The sequence below is a fragment of the Anomaloglossus baeobatrachus genome, chromosome 12, assembly GCF_048569485.1.
Source record: "Anomaloglossus baeobatrachus isolate aAnoBae1 chromosome 12, aAnoBae1.hap1, whole genome shotgun sequence".
In the NCBI taxonomy this organism is placed as follows: domain Eukaryota; kingdom Metazoa; phylum Chordata; class Amphibia; order Anura; family Aromobatidae; genus Anomaloglossus; species Anomaloglossus baeobatrachus.
In genome coordinates this window covers 40,520,724-40,548,671 of record NC_134364.1, presented here as the reverse complement: position 1 = coordinate 40,548,671, position 27,948 = coordinate 40,520,724, and the positions used below count along the sequence as shown (strand labels likewise).

General features: G+C 45.6%; 1 protein-coding gene across 1 annotated transcript in view; it reads left to right on the top strand.

The window, feature by feature from the left end:
* ZFYVE1 (zinc finger FYVE-type containing 1) overlaps positions 1-27,948 on the top strand; it is an 80,171-nt gene that overhangs the window by 3,765 nt on the left and 48,458 nt on the right. The window contains exons 2-3 of the mRNA XM_075330868.1: positions 6,785-7,289; positions 23,429-23,643. Of these exons, the coding sequence (XP_075186983.1) occupies positions 6,785-7,289; positions 23,429-23,643 (720 nt within the window). The remainder of the gene's footprint in view (positions 1-6,784; positions 7,290-23,428; positions 23,644-27,948) is intronic.

Sequence of the window (27,948 nt, the reverse complement as noted above, 5' to 3'; positions counted from 1 at the left end):
AAGCAAAGTTGTTGAAGAAAAAAAAACACATTTAAAGGGCTTGTCCGCTACTAAGGTAACCCCTTCTGATTCCAAAGTTTCCCCAGCTAAAAAGAAATTAAAAAAAGCCTATACTGCCCTCTGGTGCTGACGCCGTTCCACGGTTTGCGTTCCCGGGGCTCATGCGGGGTTGTGATGTCACGTGAGCCCCACGTTCAATCTTCTTGTCTCCCACCTTCTGACCAAACGAACAATCAACAGGAAGCGAGCTCTGCTGCCAGCACCGACTTCCTGTTCGTTGCTCGTTTGGTCTGAAGTTGGTGAGACAGAAGCTGGTACTGATTGGATCCGGGGCTCTTGTGACGTCACAACCTCATGTGAGCCCTGGGAATGTGTACTGTGGTGTACTGTCCCCCGACGAAGCACACGGAGCGAAACACGTGTTGGGACGTTTGGTCCCCACGTGTTACCCTGGCCCTCGGCGTCATATCCTCCTGGTAGGTTTGCTCGGCTCCGGGGTCATGTGCACTGAGCCGAAATCCCCTATTGGACGTGATGGCAGCGGAGAGGTGAGTGAGATCATCCTATGACGCTGCGTATTCATTAGCAGGATAGCACACAGGGGCGTACTAACATGCTAATGGGGGCGACTTGCTGGGGACCCAACGCCCTTAGGATTAGTGCCCTCGCTCATTAGCATACGGTAAAAGATCTTTAGAAATTTATTTTTATTAAGATCTCTTTATCTATGCTAGTGTATACAGGGACGGTTAGGCAGGGATTAGCAATATACACCCAGAACTGCTCGTGGTCCTGGGTGCATATTGGACCTGACAGGTTCCCTTTAAGTGCATAACCAGTCTATGGTTTTGAGACGTGCCTTATTTATTGAAATAACTGTATCATGGCACTTCTGTTGTGACATAGCGAAAGTAAGAAAAGAAGCCAAACCTTCATCTTCTCAGATTCTGCACCAATATTTATTCCTCGGATAGACCACCAGAGTGGTCCTAAGTGTAGGTCATCAGCATGAATTCCCAGAAAACCTCTGTAGTATTGCACTTGTATTTATTTGTGATGAATGGCGGTATAACGCACATCAGTGAGATGTCCCACAGGTAAGGCATAGCTATTGTTTGGTTGTTATGTGTGCAGGCTCTGGGGCGTAGTAACTCCTCCGTGCTGCACCGTGACAAGTAGATAAAGGTATTTATCAAGATGATGAATCCTCCTTGAACACGTCTGTGAGCGCTGTGCGGACAGTCGCAAATAATCGTGCAATCAAAAGTGCAGACGTCTTCACTCGCTGTGGGCATTACGTCTGTACAGAGAAATGGTTTTCAGTCTGTGTGACTGATCGCTCAACTATAGCACCCGGAACTGAAGCACTCACTATTCTGGTCCAATTTCCAAACAATGTACAGTAATGGCCGAAAGTGTTGGCACCCTTGAAATTCTTCCAGAAAATGAAGTCTTTGTCACAGAAAATTATTGCAATTCTACGCGTTTATTTCCTTTGTGTATTGAAACAACAGAAGCAAAAAGGAGAAAAAAAGGAAAATTGCAAAAAAGCTCCAAATAAGGGTCGGACAAAATTGTTGGCCCCATTAATATAATATTTGGGTGCACACGCTTTGGATAAATACACTAACTACAATCAATCGCTTCCTATACCCGTCCACAAGCTTCTTCCTCCTCTCACCTGGAATTTTGGACTCTTCTTTATAAACGGCTCCAGGTCTCTTATATGAAGGGGTCTTCTCTCAACAGCAGTTTTACGATCTCTCCACAGGTGTCAATGGGATTTAGATCCGGACTCATTGCTGCCACTTCAGATCTCTCCAGCTCTATCCTTCCATCCATTTCTGGAGGCTTCTTGAAGAATGTTTGAGGTCATTATCCTGCTGGCAGACCCATGACCTAGTATGCAACCCAGTGTTTTTGACATTGGGCTCTAAATTGTGACCCAAAATCATTCGGTAATCTTCAGATGATGCCTTGCACCCAGTGTTAGCAAGACAACCCCAAAACATCTTTAAGCCTCTACCATGTGAGTTTAGGTTCTGTTTATTTTCTTTTGTAGGCCTCATTCTGTTTTCGGTAAACTATAGAATGATGCGCTTTACTAAAAACTGGATCTTGGTCTTAACTGTCCACGAGATCCTTCCCAGAAGGATTTTGGTTACTCACGTACATTTTGGCAAACTGCAGTCTAGCTTTTTTTTTTTTTTTTTTTTTTTTCTTGTCAGCAGTGGGGTCCTCCTGGGTCTCCTCCATAGCATTTCATTCAAATGTGAACAGATAGTTTGCGCTGATGCACCCTGAGCCTGCAGGACAGCTTGAATTTCTTTGGAACATGATTGGGGCGGCTTACCATCTGGACTATCCTGCATTGCAACCTTTCATCAACTTTTCTCTGCTGTCCACATTCAGGGAGATTAGTTCCTGTATTATGGGTTGTAAACATCTTGATTATGTTGCACACCGTGGACAAAGGAACATCAAGATCTCTGAAGATGAACTTGTGATTGTTACTTTTCAACAATTTTGGTTCTCAAGTCCTCACAGTTCTTCTCCCCTTTCTGTTCTCCATGCTTAATGTGACCCACACAGACACACAATGTAAAGATTGAGTCAACTTCTCCCCTTTTTATCTGGTTCAGGTGTGATTTTCATATTGCCCACACCTGTTACTTGCTACCAGTAAGTTTGAATCAGCATGACATGCTTGAAACAAAGTGTCGACTTACAATTTAGAAAAGGTGCTAACAATTTTGTCTGAGGTTTTTGTTTTTTTTTGTGTTGTTCCAATACACAAAGGGAAATAAACTTGTAATTGCAATAATTTTCTGGGAGAAATACTTCATTTTCTGGAAAAATGTCAAGTGTGCCAACATTTTCTGTGCTTAGAAGAAAAGATATGGGAGACTAAGAACTTTAAGCTTAAGGTTTGTCTGGGACATTTGCATACTTGCGGTCTCGTGCCAACTAATTTCTTTTCTGCGCTCACTAGAGACCATTGAGGGAAGTAAAAGAAAATGCGATTTGGAAAATCCCATTAATCATGATATAAATGAAGATTTGTCATTTTGTTATGTTTCAGCTCTTTACTACACTGAACAAAAATATAAACAACACTTTTTTTGTTTTTCTACTGCCTTTTTTCAGGATCTAAGACTTTCTGTGTACAAAAGGTCTTTTTTCTCTCAAATATTCACAAATTTGTCTATATCTGTGTTAGTGATAACTTCTCCTTTGCGGACATAATCCACCTCACAGGTGCGGCCATAGCAAGATGGTGATTGGACAGCATGATTATTGCACAGGTGTGCCTTAGGCTGGCCACAATAAAAGGCCACTCTAAAATGTGCAGCAGTTGTCTGGTTGGTTATTCTCAGATGATCTTGGAGGTCCTGGGCTGGTGCGGTTACACGTGGTCTGTGGTTGTGAGGCCGGTTGGATGTGCTGCTGAATTCTTTGCAACATCTTTGGGGACGGCTTATGGTAGAGAAATGAACATTCAATTCATGGGAACAGCTCTGGAGGACATTCCTGCAGTCAGCAGACCACTGCACGCTCCCTCATAACTTGCGACATCTGCGGCATAGTACTGTGTGATAAAACTGCACATTTTAGGGTGGCCTTTTATATGGCCAGCATAAGGCGCACCTGTGCAATAATCATGCTGTGTAATCAGCATTTTGTTATGGCACACCTGTGAGCTGGTTGGATTATCTCAGCAAAGGAGAGAAGTGCCACAAACAGATTTTGACATATTTTTGAACAATATTTGGGAGAAAAAGGCCTTTGTGTCCATTGAAAAAGTCTTAGATCTTTGAGCTCAGATTATGAAAAATGGGAGAAAAACAAGTGTTGTGTTTTTATATTTGTGTTCAGTGTATGTTGAAGATGTAAGCTACTGAGAATCTTCCAATTTACACGTTGCGGCCGAATAAATGGATCTCCAGTCCTGCTTCCGGCATAGAAGTGGATACAGTTGGATCCAGGCTGTAGACAATGCTCTGCGAGCTAAATCCAGCAGGTCCACAATGTACCATTGTCTAGACTAGATAGACTTGCACCACTCTTAAGGGTGCTTTACACGCTGCGACATTGCTAGCGATTGCTAGCAAAGTCGCGAGCGATAGCACCCGCCCCCGTCGTTGGTGCGAAATGTGGTGATTGCTGCCGTAGCGAACAGTATCGCTACGGCAGCGTCACACGCACATACCTGTTCAGCGACATCGCTGTGACCGCCGAACAATCCCTCCTTCAAGAGGGAGGGATGTTCGGCGTCATAGCGATGTCACAAAACGGCCGTCCAATAGAAGAGGGGCGGAGATGAGCGGCCGGAACATCCCGCCCACCTCCTTCCTTCCTCCTTTCCGATGGACCCAGGTAGGATGATGTGCGTCGTTCCTGCAGTGTTACACGCAGCCATGTGTGACGCCGCAGAAATGACAAACAACCTGCGGAATGAAACACAAACGACATTATGATTTGGAGCGACGTGTCAATGATCAACGATTTTTGCCGTTTTTGCGATCATTGATCGTCGCTCCTAGCTGTCACACGCTGCGATGTCGTTAACGGCCCCGGATGTGCGTCACAAACACTGTGACCCCGACGATATATCATTAGCGATGTCTCAGTGTGTAAAGCACCCTTTAGTCTGTGCAAATACAATCCATTCACAGTGATTTTTTTTTTTTTTTTTATTTTTGCAGTGATTTCGAAACCTTACTCTTTTTTTCACAACTGCGTTTCTCAATTCGGTCAAGTGCCAAAACCCTGGCAAGCTAATCACCAACGATGCCATCCATCCGGTTTCCATCATGGCACCTGCTGCACTCCTGTATGGTACTATTATACTGGTCTGCAATGGAGGCTCCAGTGCAGATGTGAACAGAGCCTCGGCTGAGAGCAGGGCTAGCCAGAAATACTGTTCATGCTATGAACGGGATTCTTATTCTAAGACTGCGTGCCAACGATCATGGTTCATAGCGTTTTGGACGCAGTGTTTTAGCTGCGTCCACAATGCTGCATTGTACAGTACAAGCACAGTGGATGGGATTTGTAGAAATGCGTCTACTGCCCGCAGCGTAAACTGTGACCTATGGTGCGGCCCTCCGAGTTTCAGCATGTCCATTCTTTGCTGTGGAGAGGCGAGTCTTCTCTGCAGGGAGAACACAGCGAGAGACCGTAACTGCTCGAGTCCGGATTGTGAGCACGAGCGGCTGCGGTGTCTTGCGGAGGAGACTTGCGTCCTCGCAGGTCAGCACCCTCCGTGTCCAGGACGAAGGGTGTCCTGATAGTGTGCACATACCCTAAAGATTACGACAGATGCCCGATACCTGCCAGGCCATGCCCAAGACCTGGTCAGTGACAGTCGGATGCCCTACCACCTTCATATAGTCCTAATATGATGGATCTGCACTAGCTCATCTAGGATTACAAGACCCTGTTTTTTTTATTTTTGGTGCATTAGACAAATAAAAAGGAAAGTCCATCGAGGTGAAACAGTTTCGATCGGTTGTACTCCAAGGTTCTCTAGGAGATGAGATGATTGCTAATGTATATGTTGCTGGAGGCCTCTACACTCAGCAGTTTTCAAGGAGGGCCAGAAAGTCTTACTCATATTACATGCACATATATGTTCGGAGTCAGACAGGGTGAGAGCTGCTTCCTATTAGAGGAGCGTCTTGAATTTTGGATGGAGCAGTCGGGAGCTTGGACAGGAGTGACTCAAGTACCCGAATAATGGAAGTCAGAGGGGAACTTGAGCATTTTCTTTGGGAAAAAATGCTCAAGTTCCTCATTGATTTCCATTATACTTGGTACACGATGCTTAGATGGGCTCAACTCGTGTACCGAGTATAATGGAAGTTATTGGGGAACGTGAGTATTTTACCCAAAGATCTGAAAAAATGCTCAAGTTCCTGATTGACTTCCATTATACTTGGTACACAAGTCATGGCTGTCCAAGCGTCCAACTGCTCGTTACGAGTACCCAGCACCCGGGCATGATAGTGCCCGCTCATCACTAGTTACCAGTACTGAGCACCCGAGCATGGTAGTGCCCGCTCATCACTAGTTACCAGTACTGAGCACCCGAGCATGGTAGTGCCCGCTCATCACTAGTTACTAGTACTGAGCACCTGAGCATGGTAGTGCCCGCTCATCACTAGTTACTAGTACTGAGCACCCGAGCATGGTAGTGCCAGCTCATCACTAGTTACTAGTACTGAGCACCTGAGCATGGTAGTGCCCGCTCATCACTAGTTACTAGTACTGAGCACCTGAGCATGGTAGTGCCCGCTCATCACTAGTTACTAGTACTGAGCACCAGAGCATGGTAGTGCCCGCTCATCACTAGTTACTAGTACTGAGCACCTGAGCATGGTAGTGCCTGCTCATCACTAGTTACTAGTACTGAGCACCCGAGCATGGTAGTGCCCGCTCATCACTAGTTATGAGTACAGAGAACCCAAGCATGGTAGTGCCCGCTCATTACTAGTTACTAGTACTGAGCACCTGAGCATGGTAGTGCCCGCTCATCACTAGTTACTAGTACTGAGCACCTGAGCATGGTAGTACCCGCTCATCACTAGTTACAAGTACTGAGCACCCGAGCATGGTAGTGCCCGCTCATCACTAGTTACGAGTATTCATCACCTGGGCATGGTAGTGCTCACTCATCACTAGTTACGAGTATTCATCACCTGGGCATGGTAGTGCCCGCTCATCACTAGACTTATTACTGTTTACGTAACTCATTTTCTTCTTGATCTTTTTGAAACTACAGGTGGAAGATGAAAATGATTTCTTGGGAAAACTGGATTGCAGTCCTGAAGATTTGGTAAAAGTCGTCTCGATTTTCGGAAACACCGGCGATGGTAAATCTCACACTCTCAACCACACGTTTTTCTACGGACGTGAAGTTTTTAAAACTTCTCCCGCTCAGGAGTCCTGCACAGTTGGCGTTTGGGCAGCGTTTGATCCGGTCCATAAAGTTGTGGTCATCGACACAGAAGGACTGCTCGGAGCCACGGTCAACCTGAGTCAGAGGACTCGGTTGCTCCTTAAAGTCTTAGCCATTTCAGATCTGGTGATCTATAGGACTCACGCAGACCGTTTGCACAATGATCTATTCAAGTTCCTCGGTGATGCCTCGGAAGCTTACTTGAAACATTTTACTAAAGAACTGAAAGCCACCACTGCGCGCTGTGGATTAGATGTGCCACTTTCCACTTTGGGACCTGGAGTCATCATCTTTCATGAGACTGTACACACCAAACTATTGGGATCCGGTAAGTCACTCAGTACGAGGTGGACTATTGGTATCAATGATTTATCTGCAGCTTTATTTAGTTGGTACTGGACTTTTTTTTTTTTTAAGTGCAAAATCCAGCAAATGTGCCAAATCATAGAATACATGTCGCATTTGCCTGGTATAGGATATTTACAGTGGGTATGGGAAGCATTCAGTCCCCTTTTAAATTTTTCACTATTTGTTTCATTGCAGATATTTGGTAAATACAAAAAAGTTCATCTTTTTTTCTCATTAATGTACTCTCTGCACCCCATCCCCCATCTTGACAGGAACCCCCCCAGAAATGTACACATTTTTGCAGATATATTAAACAAGAAAAACTGAAATATCACATGGTCATAAGTATTCAGACCCTTTGCTTAAACACTCATATATATGTCACATGTCCATTTCCTTGTGATCCTCCTTGAGATGGTTCTACTTCTTCATTGGAGTCCAGCGGTGTTTAATTAAACTGATTGGACTTGATTTGGAAAGGCGCACACCTGTCTATATAACACCTCACAGTTCACAGTGCATGTCAGGCCAAATGAGAAGGCGCACACCTGTCTATATAAGACCTCACAGCTCCCAGTGCATGTCAGGCCAAATGAGAATCATGAGGTCAAATGAACTGTCCAAGGAGCTCAGAGACAGAATTGTGGCGAGGCACAGATCTGACCAATGTTAAAAAAGAATTTCTGCAGTACTCAAGGCTCCTAAGAGCACAGTGGCCTCCATAGTCGTTAAATGGAAAACGTTTGGGACCACCAGAACTCTTCCTAGACCTGGCCGTCCAGCCAAACTGAGCAATCGTGGGAGAAGAGCCTTGGTGAGAGACGTAAAGAAGAACACCAAGATCACTGTGGCTGAGCTCCAGAGATGCGGTCGGGAGATGGGAGAAAGTTCCACAAAGTCAACTATCACTGCAGCCTTCCACCAGTTGGGCCTTTATGGCAGAGTGGGCCAACAGAAGCCTTTCCTCAGTGCAAAACATATGAAAGCCTGCATACAGTTTGCAAAAAAACACATGAAGGACTCCCAGACTATGAGAAATAAGATTCTCTGCTCTGATGAGACAAAGATAGAACTTTTGTTTTTGGTGATAATTCTAAGTGGTATGTGTGCAGAAAACCAGGCACTGCTGATCACCTGCCCAATACAATCCCAACAGTGAAACATGGTGGTGGCAGCATCATGCTATGGGGGTGTTTTTCAGCTGCAGGGACAGGACGACTGGTTACAATTGAAGGAAACATGAATGTGGCGAAGTACAGAGATATCCTGGAAGAAAACCTCTTCCAGAGTGCTCTGGACCTCAGACTTGGCCGAAGGTTCACCTTTCAACAAGACAATGACCCTAAGCACACAGCTAAAATAACAAAGGAGTGGCTTCAGAACAACTCTGTGATCATTCTTGACCGGCCCACCCAGAGCCCTGACCTAAACCCAATTGAGCATCTCTAGAGAGACCTGAAAATGGCGTCCACCAACGTTCACCATCCAACCTGACGGTACTGGAGAGGATCTGCAAGGAAGAATGGCAGAGGATACCCAAATCCAGGGGTGGAAAACTTGTTGCATCATTTCCAAGAAGATTCATGGCTGTCCTAGCTCAAAAGGGAGGGTGCTTCTACTCAGTACTGAGCAAAGGGTCTGAATACTTATGATATTTCAGTTTAATAAATTTTCAAAAACTTCGACATTTCTGTTTTTTTTTCTGGTAAGATGGGGGATGGGTGCAGAGTGCACATTAATGAGAAAAAAAATAACTTTTTTGAATTTACCAAATGGCTGCAAAGAAACAGAGTGAAAAATTTAAAGGGGTCTGAATACTTTCCGTACCCACTGTATATATTTATTTAGGCATTTTATCTGTGGATTTTACCCATAGATTTCTGCGATGCAGAAAATCCGCAAATAAAAAAACGTGTGCAATTCACACATGACTTTATCAATGAAGTTTTATTCAAAGGGTTCTCCACTACTAGGACAACCCCTTAACAGTCCCCATGTTTGTGCCCATTAAACTAAAAAGCCTATACTCTCTTCCTGTGGCGACGCTGTTCCAGCAGTGCCTACCGGGGCTCATGTGAGGGTCTGACGTCACACGAGCCCCACACCCAATCACTGCCGGCTTCAATCGACAGCAAATAAGCAGCCGGCCTCCGCTCTCGCTCCTTCATATAACTCCAGGCGAGGAGAGTGAAGCCGGCGGTGATTGGGCGCGGGCCCCGCATGATGTCACAAGTTCACATGAGCCCCCGGAACAAGAGTGTCGTCACCACTGGAACAGCATCGGCCCGGGAGATAAGTAAGCTTTTTTTTTTTTTTTAAATGGGGGAAAGCATGGGAAATGAGAAGGGTTGTCCGAGTAGTGTCAGGTTGTGCTGCTACCTCTGGTGTTTGTTTACATGCTGCAGTGGTGACATCCTGGCTACAGCGCATGTGACCGCTGCAGCCAATCACCGGACTATGCTGCTGGGCCGTACACCAGTGGTGGCTGAATAGATTGTTAGGTAACTTAACTGCTGACGAGTGCAAAACCTTTATTTCTTTTTCGCTCCTAATTGGGAGACCCAGACAATTGGGTGTATAGCTATTGCCTCCGGAGGCCACACAAAGTATTACACTTAAAAGTGTAAGGCCCCTCCCCTTCTGGCTATACACCCCCAGTGGGATCACTGGCTCACCAGTTTTGTGCTTTGTGCGAAGGAGGCAACACATCCACGCATAGCTCCACTGTTTAGTCAGCAGCAGCTGCTGACTATGTCGGATGGAAGAAAAGAGGGCCCATACAGGGCTCCCAGCATGCTCCCTTCTCACCCCACTTCATGTCGGAGGTGTTTGTTAAGGTTGAGGTACCCATTGCGGGTACGGAGGCTGGAGCCCACATGCTGCTTCCTTCCCCATCCCTTTTTACAGGGCTCTGGGTGAAGTGGGATTCTATCGGTCTCCAGGCACTGAGGCCGTGCTCCATCCACAGCCCCTGGTATCTGCTGGACATGGAGCGGAGTATCTTCAGGGACATGGCCCTGCTACATGGAGGTACTCTGTGTCCCTGTGGGGACCGCGCAGACACACGGCAGCACTGCTGGGTGTGTTAGTGCGCCAGGGACAGCGGCGCTGTCCGCACTAGTGCCATCGCACACCACAGCGTTGCTGGGTGTGTTAGTGTATTGGGTGACTACTGCGCTAACCGCCGCTGCCATTTTTATTTAAGGCGCCGCTGGGATTTGTGGTGCGCCGGGGACTTCCGCGCCGGCCAGCACTGATATGCCGGCCGCGCTTATTAACTCGAGTCCCCGGCTTCTGGGCCTAGTCTCCCTTCGTTACCGCCCACAGGCCTGACAGTCAGGGTAGGGGCGTGACGCTGCATAGCACAGCAGCGCTGAGAGCTGGAGTATGTTTTGCATACTCCACCCCTCTCACTGTGTGCACTGTGTAACCGGATTCCCGCACTTTCTCAGGCACGCCCACGGCTTCCTTCTCTACAAGGACGCCGGCAGCCATTAGTGTCAGTTTCTGTACGATACAGAGACAAGTGTGGAAGACCCTGGCATTCTGATAGTCACACAATCGCTGCAACAGGCGTTAAGCAGCACCTGTGGTGCTAACCCCACTAGTGCAGAAGTGCACTTATAGATATGCTTGTACTATATACATTGCACTGTTTGGTCGCACGTTGTATATACCCTCCTGGATTGTGCGGAGGAGTTATCAGCATATTCTCTGTGTAAAACAAAGGTGCAGAACCACATGTTTTTCTATGCAGCCGGTACAGCATGTACGGCTATACGGCCGGCAGGTTACATAGACCCCCATTATATCCAACTCAGCCGGAGTCTCTGCTAATGGCCAGAGGATGAGGACGGTGTCTGCAGTATTTACTGACAGATTTTCTGAGACTATGGCTATGATACTAGAAGCCTAGCAGTCCGGACATGTCTCTCACAACATGGGCACTGTTGAATCATTGATCCATGGCCCCCCTCAGTGTGAACAACTAACAGCTCTGGGAATGTCACACGCATCCCAGAGTCACGGCTTTGCACAGACGTCAGTCCCAGACAGCCTAAGCGGGCTCACTATGAGCGGCCCTCGGTTTCATCAGGGTCCTAGCAGAAGGACTCTCTGTGTAATGAGGCGGAAGTAGCGGCTCAGGATTCTGATCCTGAGACCGCTCTCAATCTGGATACACCTAATGGTGACGCCATAGTGAATAATCTTATAGCGTCCATCAATAGAATGTTGGTTATTTCTCACCCAGCTCCTCCAGTGGAGGAGTCAGCTTCACGTATTTTTCTGGACCACTCTGCCTTCAGAGAGGCAGTCCAGGAACACCACACTTATCCAGATATGCGCTTCTCCAAACGGCTTAGGATACACGTTATCCCTGCCCCCTGACGTGGTCAAGGACTGGACCCAGTGTCCCAAGCGGCATCCTCCAATCTCCAGGCTTGTAGCTAGATCCATAGTTGCAGTGGGAGATGGAGCTGCACTTAAAGATGCCACTGACAGACAGATGGATCTCTGGTCTAAATCCATCTATGAGACTGTCGGCGCACCATTGGCTCCAGCATTCTCACCCTTGGGGCACTCCAAGCTATTTCAGCTTGTCTTACACAGATTGACACGGTTACACGTACATCTGTGCCGCAGGTGGCATCCTTAACCTCTCAAATGTCTGCATTTGTTTCTTACGCGATTCAGGTTGCCCTAGACTCTGCGAACCGTACGGCAGTAGCCTCCGCTGCTCCGTGTTTTTAAGCAGAGCCTGGTCTGCTCGTTAAGTGAATGGAAGGCAGATTCTGCTTCCAAAAAAGGTTGCTTAACCAGTTGCCTTTTTCTGCTGACCGACTGTTTGGTGAGCGTTTGGATGTAACCATTAAACAGTCCAGGGGTAAGGATTCATCCTTTCCTCAGCCCGGACACAACAAACCCCAACAGAGCAGGAGGCAGTCGTGGTTTCGGTCTTTTCGAGGCTCGGGCAGGTCCCATTTTTCCTCGTCCAATGTGGACTCAAAAGGATCAGAGGAGCTCAGATTCTTGGCGGGCTCAGTCACGCCCAAAAAAGAGACAGTCTGAAAACCCGCTTCCAAGGCGGCTTCCTCATGACTTGCGGCCTCCTCTCTCCGCATCCTCGGTCGGTAGCAGGCTCACCCGCCTTGGCGATATTTAGCTGCCATAGGTCAATGACCGTTGGGTGTGAGACATTCTGTCTCACGGGTACAGGATAGAGCTCACTTCTCGTCCTCCAACTCGATTCTTCAGAACTTCTCCACCTCCCGGCCGAGCCGCTGCTCTTCTGCAAACAGGGTGCACTCTATAGGCAGAAAGAGTGATGACCCCCGTTCCTCTTCAGGAACAAGGTCACGGTTTTTACCCCAAATTATTTGCGGTGCCTATAAGAACGGGCCGTTCCGTCCCGTTCTGGATCTAAAACTGCTCAGCAAGCTCGTGGACACCAGGCGGTTCCGGATGGAATCCCTCCGCCATGTCATCGCCTCAATGTCCCAAGGAGATTTCCTAGCATCATTAGGCATCAAGGATGCTTATCCACACGTGCCGATTGATCCAGAGCACTAGCGTTTCTACGCTTCGTTATAGGAGACGAACACCTTCTGTTCGTAGCTCTACCTTCCGGCTAGCGACAGTCCCACTGGTCTTCGCCAAGGTCAGGGCAGCAGTAGTCACAGTCCTGCACTCTCAGGGTCACTCTGTGATCCCATATTTAGACGATCTACTTGTCAAGGCACTCTCTTAGGACACATGCCGACACTGCCCGAACGTTGCGCTGGAGACTCTCTAGAGTTTTGGGTGGATCATCAACTTTTTGAAGTCAGATCCGACCCCGACTCTATCGCTAACATATCTAGGCATGGAGTTTCATACTCTCTCAGCGATAGTGAAGCTTCCGCTAGACAAACAGCATTCTCTACGGGCTGCAATCTCTTCTTTAAGAACCAGTCGCACACATTGAGACGCCTCATGCACTTCCTACGTAAGATGGTAGCAATGGAGGCAGTTCTTTTCGCGCAGTTTCATCTGCGTCCACTACAATGTGACATTCTCCGCCAATGGGACGGGGAGTCGACCTCCCTCAACAGAGTCGTCTTTCTTTCTCAGGCGGCCAAGGAATCTCTACGGTGGTGGCTTCTTCCCACCTCATGGTCAAAAAGAAGGTCCTTCCTATCCCCATCCTGGGCGATAGTTACGACAGACGCGAGTCTATCAGGGTGGGGAGCAGTTTTTCTCCACCACAGCGCTCAGGGTACGTGGACTCAGCAAGAGTCCACCCTTCAGATCAATGTTCTTGAACACAGAGCAGTGTATCTTGCCCTACAAACCTTCCAACAGCAGCTGGACAGCAAGCAAATCCGACTTCAGTCGGACAACTCCACAGCGGTGGCATACATCAACCACCAAGGAAGAACGCGCAACCGGCAAGCCTTCCAGGAAGTCCGGCAGGTTCTGATGTGGGTGGAAGACACGGCATCCACCATATCCACAGTTCACATCCCAGGCGTGGAAAACTAGGAAGCTGACTTCCTAAGTCGCCGGGGTGTGGCCGAAAGGGTATGGTCTCTTCACCCGGACGGGTTTCAGGAGATCTGGCGCCGCTGACAGAGGCCGGACGTCGATCTAATGGCGTCACGGCACAACATCAATGTGCCAGCTTCATGGCACGGTTTCACAATCATCGAGCTCTGGCGGCAGACGCCTTAGTTCAGCATTGGTCGCAGTTCCAGCTACCTTATGTGCCACCTCTGGCATTGTTGCCCAGAGTGCTGCGCTAGATCAGGACCGACTGCGGCCGCGCCATCCTCGTCGCTACAGATTGGCCGAGGATGTTGTGGTTCCCGGTTCTGTGGTGCCTCACGGTAGGCTAACCGGGGGCACTACCAGACCAATCAGACTGGCTGTCTCAAGGGCCATTCTTCCATTTGAATTCTACGGCCCTCAACCTGATGGTGTGGCATTGAGTCCTGGAACCTAGTGTCGTCAGGATTACCTCAGGACGTGGTTGCCACCATGAGACAGGCTAGCATACCAACGTCCGCCAAGATTGACCACAGGACGTGGAAGATATTCTTATCTCGGTGCTCGGCGCAGGGTGTTTCTCCCTGGCCGGTTGCATCGTCTATGTTTCCTTCCTTCCTGCAATCTAGGTTGGAAAAAGGGTTGTCGCTCAGTTCCCTTTAAGGACAAGTCTCAGCGCTATCTGTATTTTTTCAGAAACGACTTCCTCAGGTACGCACGTTCCTACGGGGAGTTTGTCGTCTCAGCACTCCGTACAAGCGGCCGTTAGAGCCCTGGGATCTGAACAAGGTTCTAATTGCTCTCCAGATGCCGCCTTTCGAGCCTTTGAAAGAGGTCTCCCTTCCCGCTTTTCTCGGGAAGTGGCCTTCTAGTAACGGTCTCGTCTCTTAGGAGAGTTTCCGAGCTAGCAACGCTCTCATACAAATCTCCCTTCCTGGTCCTTCACCAGGACAGGGTAGTTCTGCGTCCGATTCCGGAATTTCTCCCTAAGGTGGTATCCCACTTTCATATCAATCAGGATATCACCTCACCTTCTTTGTGTCCTCGTCCAGTCCATCAATTTCAGAAGGATTTGCATCTGTTGGTTCTGGTGAGAGCACTCAGGTTCTACTTCCCGCATGGCGCTCCTGCGCCACCCGGATGCACTCTTTGTCCTTGTCGCTGGTCGGCGTAAACAGTCGCAAGCTTCTGAATCCACCCTGGCTCGGGGGATCGAGGAACCAATTCTTGAAACCTACAGTTCTACTGGGCTTCTGGTTCTCTCAAGGCTGAAGGCCCATTCTACCAGAGCCGTGGGTGCATCCTGGGCATTACGGCACCAGGCTACGGCTCAGCAGGTGTGTCAGGCACCTACCTGATTGAGTCTGCATACTTTTACCAAGCATTTTCAGGTGCATACCTACGCTTCGGCAGACGCCAGCCTAGGTAGATAAGTCCTTCAGGCGGCGATTGCCCACCTGTAGGAAAGGGCTGTTTGACGGCCCTATCACGAGGTATTCTTTTACCCACCCAGGGACTGCTTTTGGACGTCCCAATTGTCTGGGTCTCCCAATTAGGAGCGAAAAAGAAGAAGGGAATTTTGTTTACTTACCGTAAATTCCTTTTCTTCTAGCTCCAATTGGGAGACCCAGCACCCGCCCTGTTTTCTCGGGGTTTTTCTGTTTTTTCGGGTACACATGTTGTTCATGTGGTATGGTTCAGTTCTCCGATGTTTCCTCGGATTGAATTGGTCTTTAAACCAGTTATTGGCTTTCCTCCTTCTTGCTTTGGCACTAAAACTGGTGAGCCAGTGATCCCACTGGGGGTGTATAGCCAGAAGGGGAGGGGCCTTACACTTTTAAGTGTAATACTTTGTGTGGCCTCCGGAGGCAATAGCTATACACCCAATTGTCTGGGTCTCCCAATTGGAGCTAGAAGAAAAGGAATTTACGGTAAGTATACAAAATTCCCTTCTTTTAATTTGTGGGGGGGTTTTGTTTGTTTTTCTTTTTTAACATGTTTTGATCATGTGCTTTCTCTGTACAAGTGACATGATTGCGTTTCACTACTGACTGTAAAGGAAGTGACTAATTATAGATGTATGCCGGTGATAAATAACAGCAGCTTGTTTACTCCAATCTATGAATGGTGACGTAACGTCCTGGTTGTTGTTTTATCAAAGTACAGTAACTACTTATGTAAAATCAGACTATCTGCTGACATCTGATCTGACATTGATAGCCTCGTCTATATGCGGATGAAGTGCCGGTCCCTCGGATTCATAGTCTAGACCACCCCACACACAGACCCTCGCCCTTCCCCAGCCGTGTCCTTCTGGTCAGCCTGGAGTTTATAGAACCCGTCACGTCTCATGACTTTTTACATGAGGCTTAAAAAATCTAAGGAACCCTATATAAAAACTGGAATGGTAACCCATCGGCCCAGACGACAACCCCCCCCCCGAAACTATTATGCCTTTTGGCTAATGAGAACAATTACATAGTTACTTAAGCAAAGGAAGAAAAAAGGAACGGCACTCACCAGTAATTGCTGTGAAGTGTTCAGATTTATTTCATGGTCAGAGGATACATGCTTCGGCGTTACAGGGAGGGAATGAGGATGGTTAGCACAAAAAGACTACGGCCGTTTCGCCCCTGTAGGTGGGGCTTCAACGGGTCTTACATAGTTACTTTGGTTGAAAAAAAAGCCCTAGGTCCATCTGGTTCACCCTTCCTCCACCTATTATACATTTGGTCACTAAGTCATTTATAACTAACAATGTTGTGTGATGAGGAAATCCTCCAGCCCTGATATAAAAGCTGTTATAGTATCTGCCATTACTACCTCTTGTGGTCGGCATTCCACAGTCTGACCGCTCTAACTGTAAAGAACCCTTTCCTATTTAGGTGTCGGAATCACTTTTCTTCCACTCGCAGTGAGTGCCCCCTGGTCCTTAGTATTGTCTTTGGAAGAAATAAGTCATGTGCCAGTCCTTTATATTGACCACACATGTATTTATACATATAAATGAGATCTCCTCTGAGATGTCTTTTTTCTAAGCTAAACATATCTAACTTTTTCAACCTGTCCTCATACGGGCGGCCTCCATTCCTTGTAATAGTCTAGTTGCCGCCTTTGAACTGACTAATTTTTGAATGTCCTTTTTAAAATGTGGAGCCCAAAACTGGATCCCGTATTCCAGATGTGGCCTTACAAGTGATTTATAGAGGGGTAACAATACGTTAGGATCACGGGATCTAATCTCTCTTTTTTTATACACCCTAAAATCTTGTTTGCTTTAGCTGCTGCTGCTTAAAGAACACACTAGACACATAGCTAGTCCATTGGAGGCAGCAGTGCGGCTCGCCTGATAAACCCAATCACGCCGCGCACAGTGATGGACAGCTGGCCTATAATCACCGGTGAGGATGGCCGGGGAATCGGCTGTATTCTTTCATCGCCCCTCTTGGCCAAATTGTACAGTATTTACCATGTGGGAAAATTATGGATCTAATCCAGTGGTTCCCAAACTCCAGTCCTCACGACCCCCAGCAGGTCGTGTTTTCAGGATTTCCTTAATATATCACAAGTGATGCCTTGATAATGATTCCATCACCTGTTCAATAGTAAGGAAATCCTGAAAACATGACTTGTTGGGTGCCATGAGGACTGGAGTTTGGGAAACTATTATCTAATCAGACAGTTCATTCATGTTAGTCCGTGCTCAGATCAGGATTAGGCCTCCAAAAGTACAAAACTCACGCCCCCCTGTTTATAATGATGAGATGACTTTGCTCATTCTGTCCCAGTCTTGCAGCGAAGCACAACTGAAAAACAAAAACACAAATTGTAACTGCTCTAGTGGTCAGGATCTTAACTGGAATAATTCTTTTTTTTTTTTTTTTTTTTTCTTGAAAAAATTACTTTTTGTTTTCTTTTAAATATCAACTTTAGTTTTAAATAGTTTCTCACTAAGGCTACTTTCACACATCAGTTTTTTCCCATCAGGTACAATCCGGAAAAAAAACGGGTAAACCGGATCCGGTATCGCATCCGGTTTATCCCCATAGACTTGCATTGTAACCGGATTGTACCTGATGGCTTTCCGGTGCATCCGTTTTTTTTCCGGATGCGGCAAAATAAATAAATGCGGCGGCCGGATAGAACGTTCCCTGCAACGTTTTTTGCTCCGGCAAAAAAAAAAACCGCATCGCGCCGCATCCGGCCGCTGCGGCGCATTTTCAATGCATGCCTTTGGATGCCGGATGCGGCGCGATGCGGAAAAAAACGCATCCGGCCGCTGCATGCGGTTTTTTCCACTGCGCATGCTCAGTAGCGTGCCGCAACCGGAAAAAACCGGACCGGCCGCATGTAAAAACTTATGCAAAGGATGCGGTGTTTTCACCGCATCCGTTGCATAGGTTTCACAGCCGGATTGAGCCGCACGGCTCAAACCGGATGTGTGAAAGTAGCCTAAGACAAATCTCATTTGGATGGACGTTGTTTCAAGTCACGGGCTTCTCCGACCCGTGTATACAGATAATCTTGTAAGAGAGCGTCACATTGAGGCCATGCCTGTAAATGGTTGTCCATGTAATGACTGACTGTCCATATACTATATATTGTCTGTCCATGTAATACTTACTCTCCATATGTCCATGTAATGACTGACTGTCCATGTAATGGCTGTCCATGTAATGACTGAGTGTCCACTTAACGGCTGTCCATGTAATGACTGACTGTCCACGTAATGACTGACTGTCCATGGGCAGCTTGAGTCCATATGGGCGAGATCATCTCTCCACTCTGGTTTACAGAGGAGAGTCTACAGTTGGCCATAATAATGAGGAAGTTCTTAGAGGAACAGCCCCTATAATCTTGTATTCAATCTTTTATTTGACTTTTTTTTCCTCCTTTTTATAAGCATTTTGATCCATAATTGCATAGCATAGCTGGAAAGCAGTTTTCCGACCAGAACTTCTGTGCTGGGTCTGCTTAGATGGCAGTCTATTATTCTGTCCAAAAATGGGTAGAATTCTTATGCGATGTCTTATTAAAAGCTGTCGAAAAGAGTTTCAACAGAAAGATACATATCAGAAAAGTTGCCTGCTTCTGTTCCGTTCATTGGTTTACAGATAATTGTGTAAAGGAGTAACACACATGGTCGGAGTAAGTCATTGTTTTTGTTTTCTTTTTAAATGGGTTTTGCAAACTTTAAGATACTGGTGACCTATTCTTGGGGTCGGTTATTAGTACCCGGATCAGTATCGGTCTGACACTCAGCACCTCCACCATTCGGCTGTTTTCAGCATTGTTGATGGACAGACGTAAACGGTGAATAAGGGTATACAGAGCAGGCTGAGACACCTAGTTGATAATCTCCTGCTGATAAAACATTGATTCTATTGAAACAGCAACACAGACAAGCAAGTGACCCATCACTGGAATCAGGCTCTCAGGCCCTTCATTATGCTGCTCTCAGATTACATAGCAAAAAACCTGCTGACTGGTTTCCTTTTAAGGATAGATCTTCAAGACCTTTAATGCCAGAAACCCCTTTTAAGGAGTTAACAAGTGTCTACTTGGTTTCTGCGGCCGTGGTGGATCATACCCTAACCAAGAAGTGCTCCCATCCCCTTTCCAATTTATATACAGGCCCTTTAAAAAGACATAGCTGTGACTACTGATCATCGGCACATGTGACACACAGGTGCGTCGTTCTTTACAGAATCTCTAAATGGACCTGACTTTCCTGTCCGATGTCACGTTGTCTCCACATTCCACTCTGTCCTTGTCACTTGTTATTCATTAGCCTGTGATACAATCCTGAATAATTACTCGTCTGTCCAATTACTATAAAGCTTTAGTTTCCAATAATAAAGAATCCTGAGTCCGTGCTCACTAGGGATAGTTGGAGTACGTGCTCTAGGCTAGTCATGGCGAACCTTTCACAGGCCAAGTGCCCAAACTGTAGCCCTAAACCCAATTTTTTTTCCTCGAAGTGCCAACATAGCAATTTAACCAATTGTGTTATGTAAATAATTGTTTTTAAACTTCCCTTTGCCGTCATCTGTTCTCTTCAGCAGGGGGCATCACGCTCATTCCTGCTTACCACACATTGAAGCTCAGCCTCTCCCACTGCCCTTTCCAGACACAGTAGTTGAATTGATCTTTATGGGAAAAAATGCAGAATATTAAACAGACAGACAGATTTTAGCATAGAACGCAATCAGATTTCACCCTGAAATCCACATCTACATTTCAAAGTCTGAACATCTCGAAATCCCATAAAGACATATGATTTTCTCCCCGCCCCCTTCATTAGGTAGTTATGTACCCCTTCCTGGGCCACTTCCTGGTAAACAGGTCCCCCATCCTGATTTATATTCCTACATTCTGGTATATTTGTCCCCATCATGGGCCCCATCCTGGCATAGTTCCCCCATCCTGGTAAATGTACCTCATCCTGGCATGTTCCCCCATCCTGGCATATACCTCATCCACGGAAATGTACCCCATCCTGGTAATTGTATCTTATCCTGGCATGTTCCCCCATCCTGGTAAATATACCCCATCCTGGCATGTACTTCATCCTGGTAAATGTACCTCATCCTGGCATGTACCTCATCTGGGTAAATGTACCCCATCCTGGCATGTTCCCCCCCCCCCCCCCCATCCTGGTAAATGTACCTCATCCTGGTATGTCCCCCATCCTGGTACAGCTGCACACAGTTTAAAAAAAACCTCACACTCTCCTTCCAACACCCGTTCCACCATTACGCGCTGCTGAGCCCAGTTCCCGCGCGGCCACAAGACGTCATTACGCCGGCGCCGCTTACTGACGCTCCCGATGTCTCTTAAGCAACAGGCCTGCGGCCTAGGAGAGGAGTGTCAGAGCGAGGAGAAATCTCTCCTCTGCTCCAACAAAACTTTGAACTGCCGGCGCAATCACACCAGCAGTACAAAGTAGCTGGATGAGGTGATAGCACGCGTGCCGACAGTGGGCCCTTCGTGCCCAATCTGGCACAAGTGTGCCATAGGTTGGCTATCACTGCCATAGGTTTATGGGCCTTATTTGGTTACATTGGACCATGCTGCTGCTGTTCCCTTGCTGTTGCTGCAGCCTGCAATATGGGCCAAGCATTTGTCTTCAGAATCTGGAGATGGCTCAATGTCCTCTACACTCACAATATGGTAAGGCCGTAATAACTGGCAATATGCAATAATAATAATTATACGCAATAATTGGCTTATATTATCTTTCAAAGCTGCACAGATTTTCACTTTGATTCTGGTCTGGGTTCTGGGCCATTCCAAAACTTTAATCTTCTGGCCATGCCATTCTTTTGTCAATGTGTAGATATATTTAGCGTCTTTGACCTGCTGAAAAATGAAACTCCTTTTCAGTTTTTTAGCGCACTCCTGAAAGTTTTGTTGCAAAATTGACTGATATTTGGAACTCTTCATAATTCCCTCCACCTTGATTAAAAGGCCCAGTTTCAGCTACCGAAAAACAAACATGATTTTGCCTCCACCATGCTTCACAGTTGGTATAGTGTTCATTTAATTATGCGCAGTGTTGGACTTTTGCCAAACACACTGTGAATAGGTCACCTGAAAAGTTCTTGAGGGGAGATATGCATCATTGAAGTTGATAGCCTCTGTGATGTAAGCCCCTAAGCAGGCTCTTAGAGCGTTAATAGGACATGACAGGGCTAGGTTTTTCGAGCAGGTGGAAATGACTGCTCACATATTTCCACCCTGAGGCATGGTACATTAGGTAAAATGGAAACTGGTAGGCTCATTCAGGTGTCTGTATATGGAGGTGTGCAGGCCTCCAGCGGTGTTGCTCTTGTTAAAGGGCTGGATATTATCCTGAGCTACGCACCTGTAAATTGACTTGTCGTTGTTTTTTTCCTATTTATGATCTTGTGCCGTAAAAAGGTTGTTTTGAGTTTTTGTTTTGTTTTGAACTGTTTATGGAGCCTGAATAAACCAGACGGACAATTAAATGTAAACAGTTCCTCTGCCATTCTGAACACGCAACCGAGCTGGTCAGAATCTTACAATACTTTTTAGGAATTATGACGAAAAAGTTCAGCCTTGGTCTCATCAGAAGAGAAAACATTTTTTTTGCATACTTTTGGCAGACTAAGTAGGTTTTGGCAAAATATTTGAATGGTTTTGCCACCCTACCTCACAGGTTAAACATATGTAGAACACAAACAGTACTGGCCAGAAATCCATGCAGCTCCTTTAATGTTGCTGTGTTTCTCTTGTATCCTTGTTACTGATTAGTTTTCAAAAATTAGATCCCTTTGCTGTGTTGTAAGCTGTTTACGGACCATGTCTTTTGCTGTAAAATGAAACTAGGAAAATGTAAGGAAAATCCTACTAGAACAGCTAAACTTTTTATATGGGGTTCATCAGAATCGCTGTGTACTGACTACTATATAACATGAGTAGAAAAAACCAAGGAGAAAAATTGTAGGAAAAATACCCTGACTATAAATAAATAAATTGCAAGTGCTTAATAACAGGGTACTTAGTATATACATTTTTGCAAAAAGGTAAGAAGCTGTCTCACCTCGTCACGGTGTACCCATCTGAGACAGTCCCTAACCTACTAAAGTTAAAAACATATTCTGTACCTGACTTGTGTCATGTCCAAACTTCAATATGAATGGTAAAGTGGTCAGCTGGGTCCCAGATTAAATACACAGCAAAAAGTGAGAAGCAGGTAATTGTTCAGTCTCAGTATCAGGAGGGCTGCACCCCCAACTTGCATTAAAGCAAGATAACAGACAAAAAACAAAAAAAAACTGAGCTGTAACAAATGTTCAATAAACATGCAACATTACAAGCATGTGAATTGCAGCCTCAAGACTAGAAAAAAACCAAGGAGAAAAATTGTAGGAAAAATACCCTGACTATAAATAAATAAATTGCAAGTGCTTAATAACAGGGTACTTAGTATATACATTTTTGCAAAAAGGTAAGAAGCTGTCTCACCTCGTCACGGTGTACCCATCTGAGACAGTCCCTAACCTACTAAAGTTAAAAACATATTCTGTACCTGACTTGTGTCATGTCCAAACTTCAATATGAATGGTAAAGTGGTCAGCTGGGTCCCAGATTAAATACACAGCAAAAAGTGAGAAGCAGGTAATTGTTCAGTCTCAGTATCAGGAGGGCTGCACCCCCAACTTGCATTAAAGCAAGATAACAGACAAAAAAAAAAAAAAACTGAGCTGTAACAAATGTTCAATAAACATGCAACATTACAAGCATGTGAATTGCAGCCTCAAGACTAGAAAAAACTAGTCTTGAGGCTGCAATTCACATGCTTGTAATGTTGCATGTTTATTGAACATTTGTTACAGCTCAGTTTTGTTTTTTTTTTTGTTTTATATAACATGAGTGTAGATGTGATTGGCTAATTCTAAACACCACCCCATCCCCAGGTATTAAATCTAAATGACGTAAATGAGACATGTTTCCGAAACCGGTGATGATGGGAGTGTTTATTTGCGGAGATCTTGGTGGGTTGGGTTTATCTGCTGGCAGTTGCCATACACATATGTACTTTAATACTTTTTAATTTTCCTCTTGTAGAAAAGGCCTCTGAAATCCCGGAGAAGGTCATTCAGGACCGCTTCCGTAAGCTCGGCCGTTTCCCAGAAGCCTTCAGCTCCATACATTATAAGGGAACTCGTACCCACAACCCACCCACCGACTTCTCAGGACTTAGACGTTCAATCGAGCAGCAGCTGGAGAACAACACCACGCGCTCGTCCCGACACCCCGGGGTCATCTACAAGGCTTTAAAGGTAAGTGTACAACTCGATGGAGGTCGGTTCCCAAATCGTAGCGGATATCTGATGGGTGCTAATAGCTCCAATCTTGCAGTTGGCTTAAATGTTGCCCAATCTGTAGCACATGGCAAAGAAATCATGTCTAAAATGCATCATTATTGTATATTTATACCTTTTTTGTCCTTTTCTTTATATATATATATATATATATATATATATATATATATATATATATATATATATATATATATATATATATATATATATATATATATATATATATATATATATATATATATATACATATATACATATATACATACATATATACATACATATATATATATTATATATATATTATATATATATATGTGTGTATATATATATATATATATATATATATATATATATATATATATATATATATATATATATATATATATATATATATATATATATATATATGTATGTATGTATGTATGTATGTATGTATGTATGTATGTATGTATGTATGTATATATGTATATATATATGTATATATATATATATGTATATATATATATATTATAATACTTTTGAGTAAAAATGCGCCTCAGGATTTTGGAGGACTATGTGGATGGGCTTTGGGTTGATGTAAATGAAATAGTGCACTGGTAAGAGGGGTCTGTAAATGGAAGTTGACGTGTTAACGTACTGGTACATCCTAGATCATGCCGTGGTAATCACCGCCGGCTGCTGTGATGAGCCGGCAGCGATCCCTGAACATGTCTGCTGATTTAAACAGCAGACGTGCGGCTAACTGGCATGGGTGGATCCGCGCCTGTTAACTCCTTAAATCGCACTGTTAAAATGTGACAGCACAATTTAAAAGGCCGTTCCCCGCCGCCATCGGAGGGCCCGTGACACGATCATGGGGAGTCAATGGTTGTCATGGTGGTGATGGGTCATGTGGGGACTCCTGACGCTTTCATGACGTAGTTCCTGTTACAGCCGACATAGGAGCCGCTGTAATAGGAGAGCAGCTTTTTCTGCTGATCAGAGCGATGCTGCTCTGATCAACAGAAATGACCGAGTGATCAGACTGGATCCTTATAGTCCCCTAGGGAGACTAGTAAAATAATAAAAGACAAAAAAAAAGTTTTAAAAACTTAAAAAAAAAAATAACCCCAATCGCCCCAATAACAAATTAGCAATTAAAAAAATAAATAAAATTACACACTCTTGGTATCTGCGTGTTCATAAATACCTGATCTATCAAAATATAAAATCAATTAACCTGATAGGTAAACGGCGTGGTGTCAAAAAAAATTCCAAATGCTAAAATTTACGTTTATTGGTTGTCGCAAATTTTGTGCAAAACGCAATAACAGGTGATCAAAACGTAGCATCTGCGCAAAAATGGTACCATTAAAAACGTCAGCTCCAGATACAAAAATGAGAACACTACGGGTCGCATGTCTACGTGTGCCACTTTTTTTGGACAAACTTCTGAATTTGTTTATACCCCTTAGATAAAAGTAAACCTATACTTGTTTGGTATCTACAAACTCGCACCGACCTGAGGGATCACACTGACACATCAGTTTTACCATATATTGAACACTGTGAATAAAATACTCAAAAAAAAAACTTTCATACAGTTGCACTTTTTTTGCAATTTTTCCACATTTGGAATTTTTTTTGCAGTCTTTCCAGTACATTATATGGTAAAACTCATGGTTTCATTTAATACTACAACTTGTCCCGCAAAAAGCAAGCACTCATATGGCAAGATTGATGGAAAAATAAAGAAAAAGTTATGGCTCTCGGACGAAGGGGAGCAAAAAACAAAAACGTAAAATTACACGGTCCTTAAGGGACTAATATTAGGCTGTGACTTTCAAAGGACCATCACTGTGGTCACAGTCAAAATTTAGGCTCCTCCACCTAGTGCATTAGTTTGGCTCATAACAATTTGGAGATGAACAATGCTTTTTCTGACATGATGGAGACCATATCACCGGGCAAAAGTGATAACCATGTGGCTCGGAGAATAAAACAGTGATATTTTAATTCCATGGCCAGAAAACTCCCATTGAGAACCTGTGGTTAATCGGCAAAAACCAGGTGGATAAAACAATCAACACAAAAATTAAGATCATCTCCAAGCACTGATTATACAAGAATGGGCCATTAGTCAGGATTTGGCCCAGATGATGATACCCAGCTGCAAGGGGCGAAGGCCAGATGTCTTGGGGTGGGGGGGCGGGGGGGGCGGTGTTATTAAAAACTTTTGAAATGTTTATAACTGCACTACAGTAAGGCTAAGTTCACACTTCCGTTGTTTTGTATCAGTCACAATCCGTAGCCTTGAGGAATTACGGTATCCTGCAAAATATTTTGCAGGAATCCTGTTTTTTCCCATAGGCTTCTATTAGTGACGGATTGTGACTGATGATGCTGCATTGCATCCGCTGCGTCGCGGTCAGTCGTTTTTTTTAACTGACCGCCGGGCGGGAGCAATGCAGCATGTAACGTTTTTTGAGCAGCGCGATCCGTAGGATGTCACTGCGTATGCGCTCTCTGGCTCCCCGCCCCCGTAACCAGGATAAACATCGGGTAACCAAGCAATGCGCTTTGGTTAGTTACCCGATACTTACAGTGGTTACGGGTGCAGGGAGCTCGCGCTGAGCTGGTATCCAAGACAAATATCAGGTAACCAAGCAAAAAGTGCTTTGCTTATACCCGATATTTACCCTGGATATAGTGTGCAATGAGGCCGACACTTCACCACTCGGCTCCGCCCCCTCCCGCACTCCGCATGTGTACACTCAGACACACTCACACACACACTCACTTGTCCCCAGCCCTGCAGTCCCCGCGGCACTGACGTCCTCAGCTCCACGGCCCCGCTCGGCTCCGTCCCCTCCCGCACTCCGCATGTACACACACACACACACACACACACACACACTCACACACACACACACACACACACACACGCGCACTCACCTGTCCCCAGCCATGCAGACCGCGGCACTGATGTCGTCAGCTCTGCCCCCGAACTCCGCCCCCCGCACACAACGGAGTCCGACAAAGACATTCTTTTCTTTGTCACCGTTGTCATCCGTCAACGCATCAGTCATATGCGTCAAGCAACGCATGTGACTGATGCAAAACAACGGAAATGTGAACTTAGCCTAACTATACAAACCTCTGAGGCTGCTTTCACACCTCCGTTTTTTCCTCTGCGGCACAATCCGGCGCTTTGCGGAAAAAACGCAACCGTTGGGGGGGGTTTTGCCGCCGGTTGCGTTTTTTTTTGCATAGACTTATATTAGTGCCGGATTGTTCCGCATGGCCTTGCGTTCTGTCCGGTTTTTGCCGCAGGCGGCAGATTTAGCCCATGCGGCGGCTGGATGGAACGTTGCCTGGCACGGTTTTTTTTGTCCGGCAAAAAAAACGCATCGCGCCGATACGGCGCGATTTGCAATGCATGTTTATGGACGCCGCATGCGGCGTCCTGCGGCAAACACCGCATCCGATCATTGCCGCATGCGTTTTTTTCCACTGCGCATGCTCAGTAGCCTGCCGCAAGCTACAAAAACCGGACGGGCTGAATGTAAAAAACGTATGCAAAGGATGCGGTTTTGTCACCGCATCCGTTGCATAGGTTTTAGAGCCGGATTGGCCGGCTCTGCTAAAACCGGAGGTGTGAAAGCAGCCTGACTGTGAAAGATCTAAAAACACTGAAGCGGAAAAACTAAATTTTCATCAGTCTCAAAACTTTTGGCCACAACTGTATAGCAAGGGGCAAAGTAAATCCAAGATTCCACGCTGAGTGAGGTGGAGATGTTTTTTGTTGCGGCGTCCATTCTGGGCCGTGCTTCGTCTGTGTGAATTATGATAGGAGAAATTTTAAATCTGATCTCATTGTATACTCGGTGATATCAGCCGACGTTCAGTAACAGTCAGTGAATCAGTTTGCACAAGGGAGCGGAAGACGATAACATGATTAGATGTAAAGCAAGTAATGACATCGCCCTTGTAAAGCGTAATGTGTTCTAGAATGTGGGGTTTGTGTCCGTCCATTTCACGAGCCGGCATGATGTATAATGCATGCAGACCTGTCAATAGTAATGCATTACTGGTTGTACGAACACCATTAAACCATTAATCTATATGTGACTCTGCAGTTGGGTCGCCCTTCCCAGTAATGGGCACAATTAGCATTTACAGGCAACAGAAAGCTATATAGCAATAATCACCTTTTTCCATATTGGCCTGATTTTTATAGGGTTAATGGTATACCGCAGCGCACTTGGTGCAGTAATTGTTTGT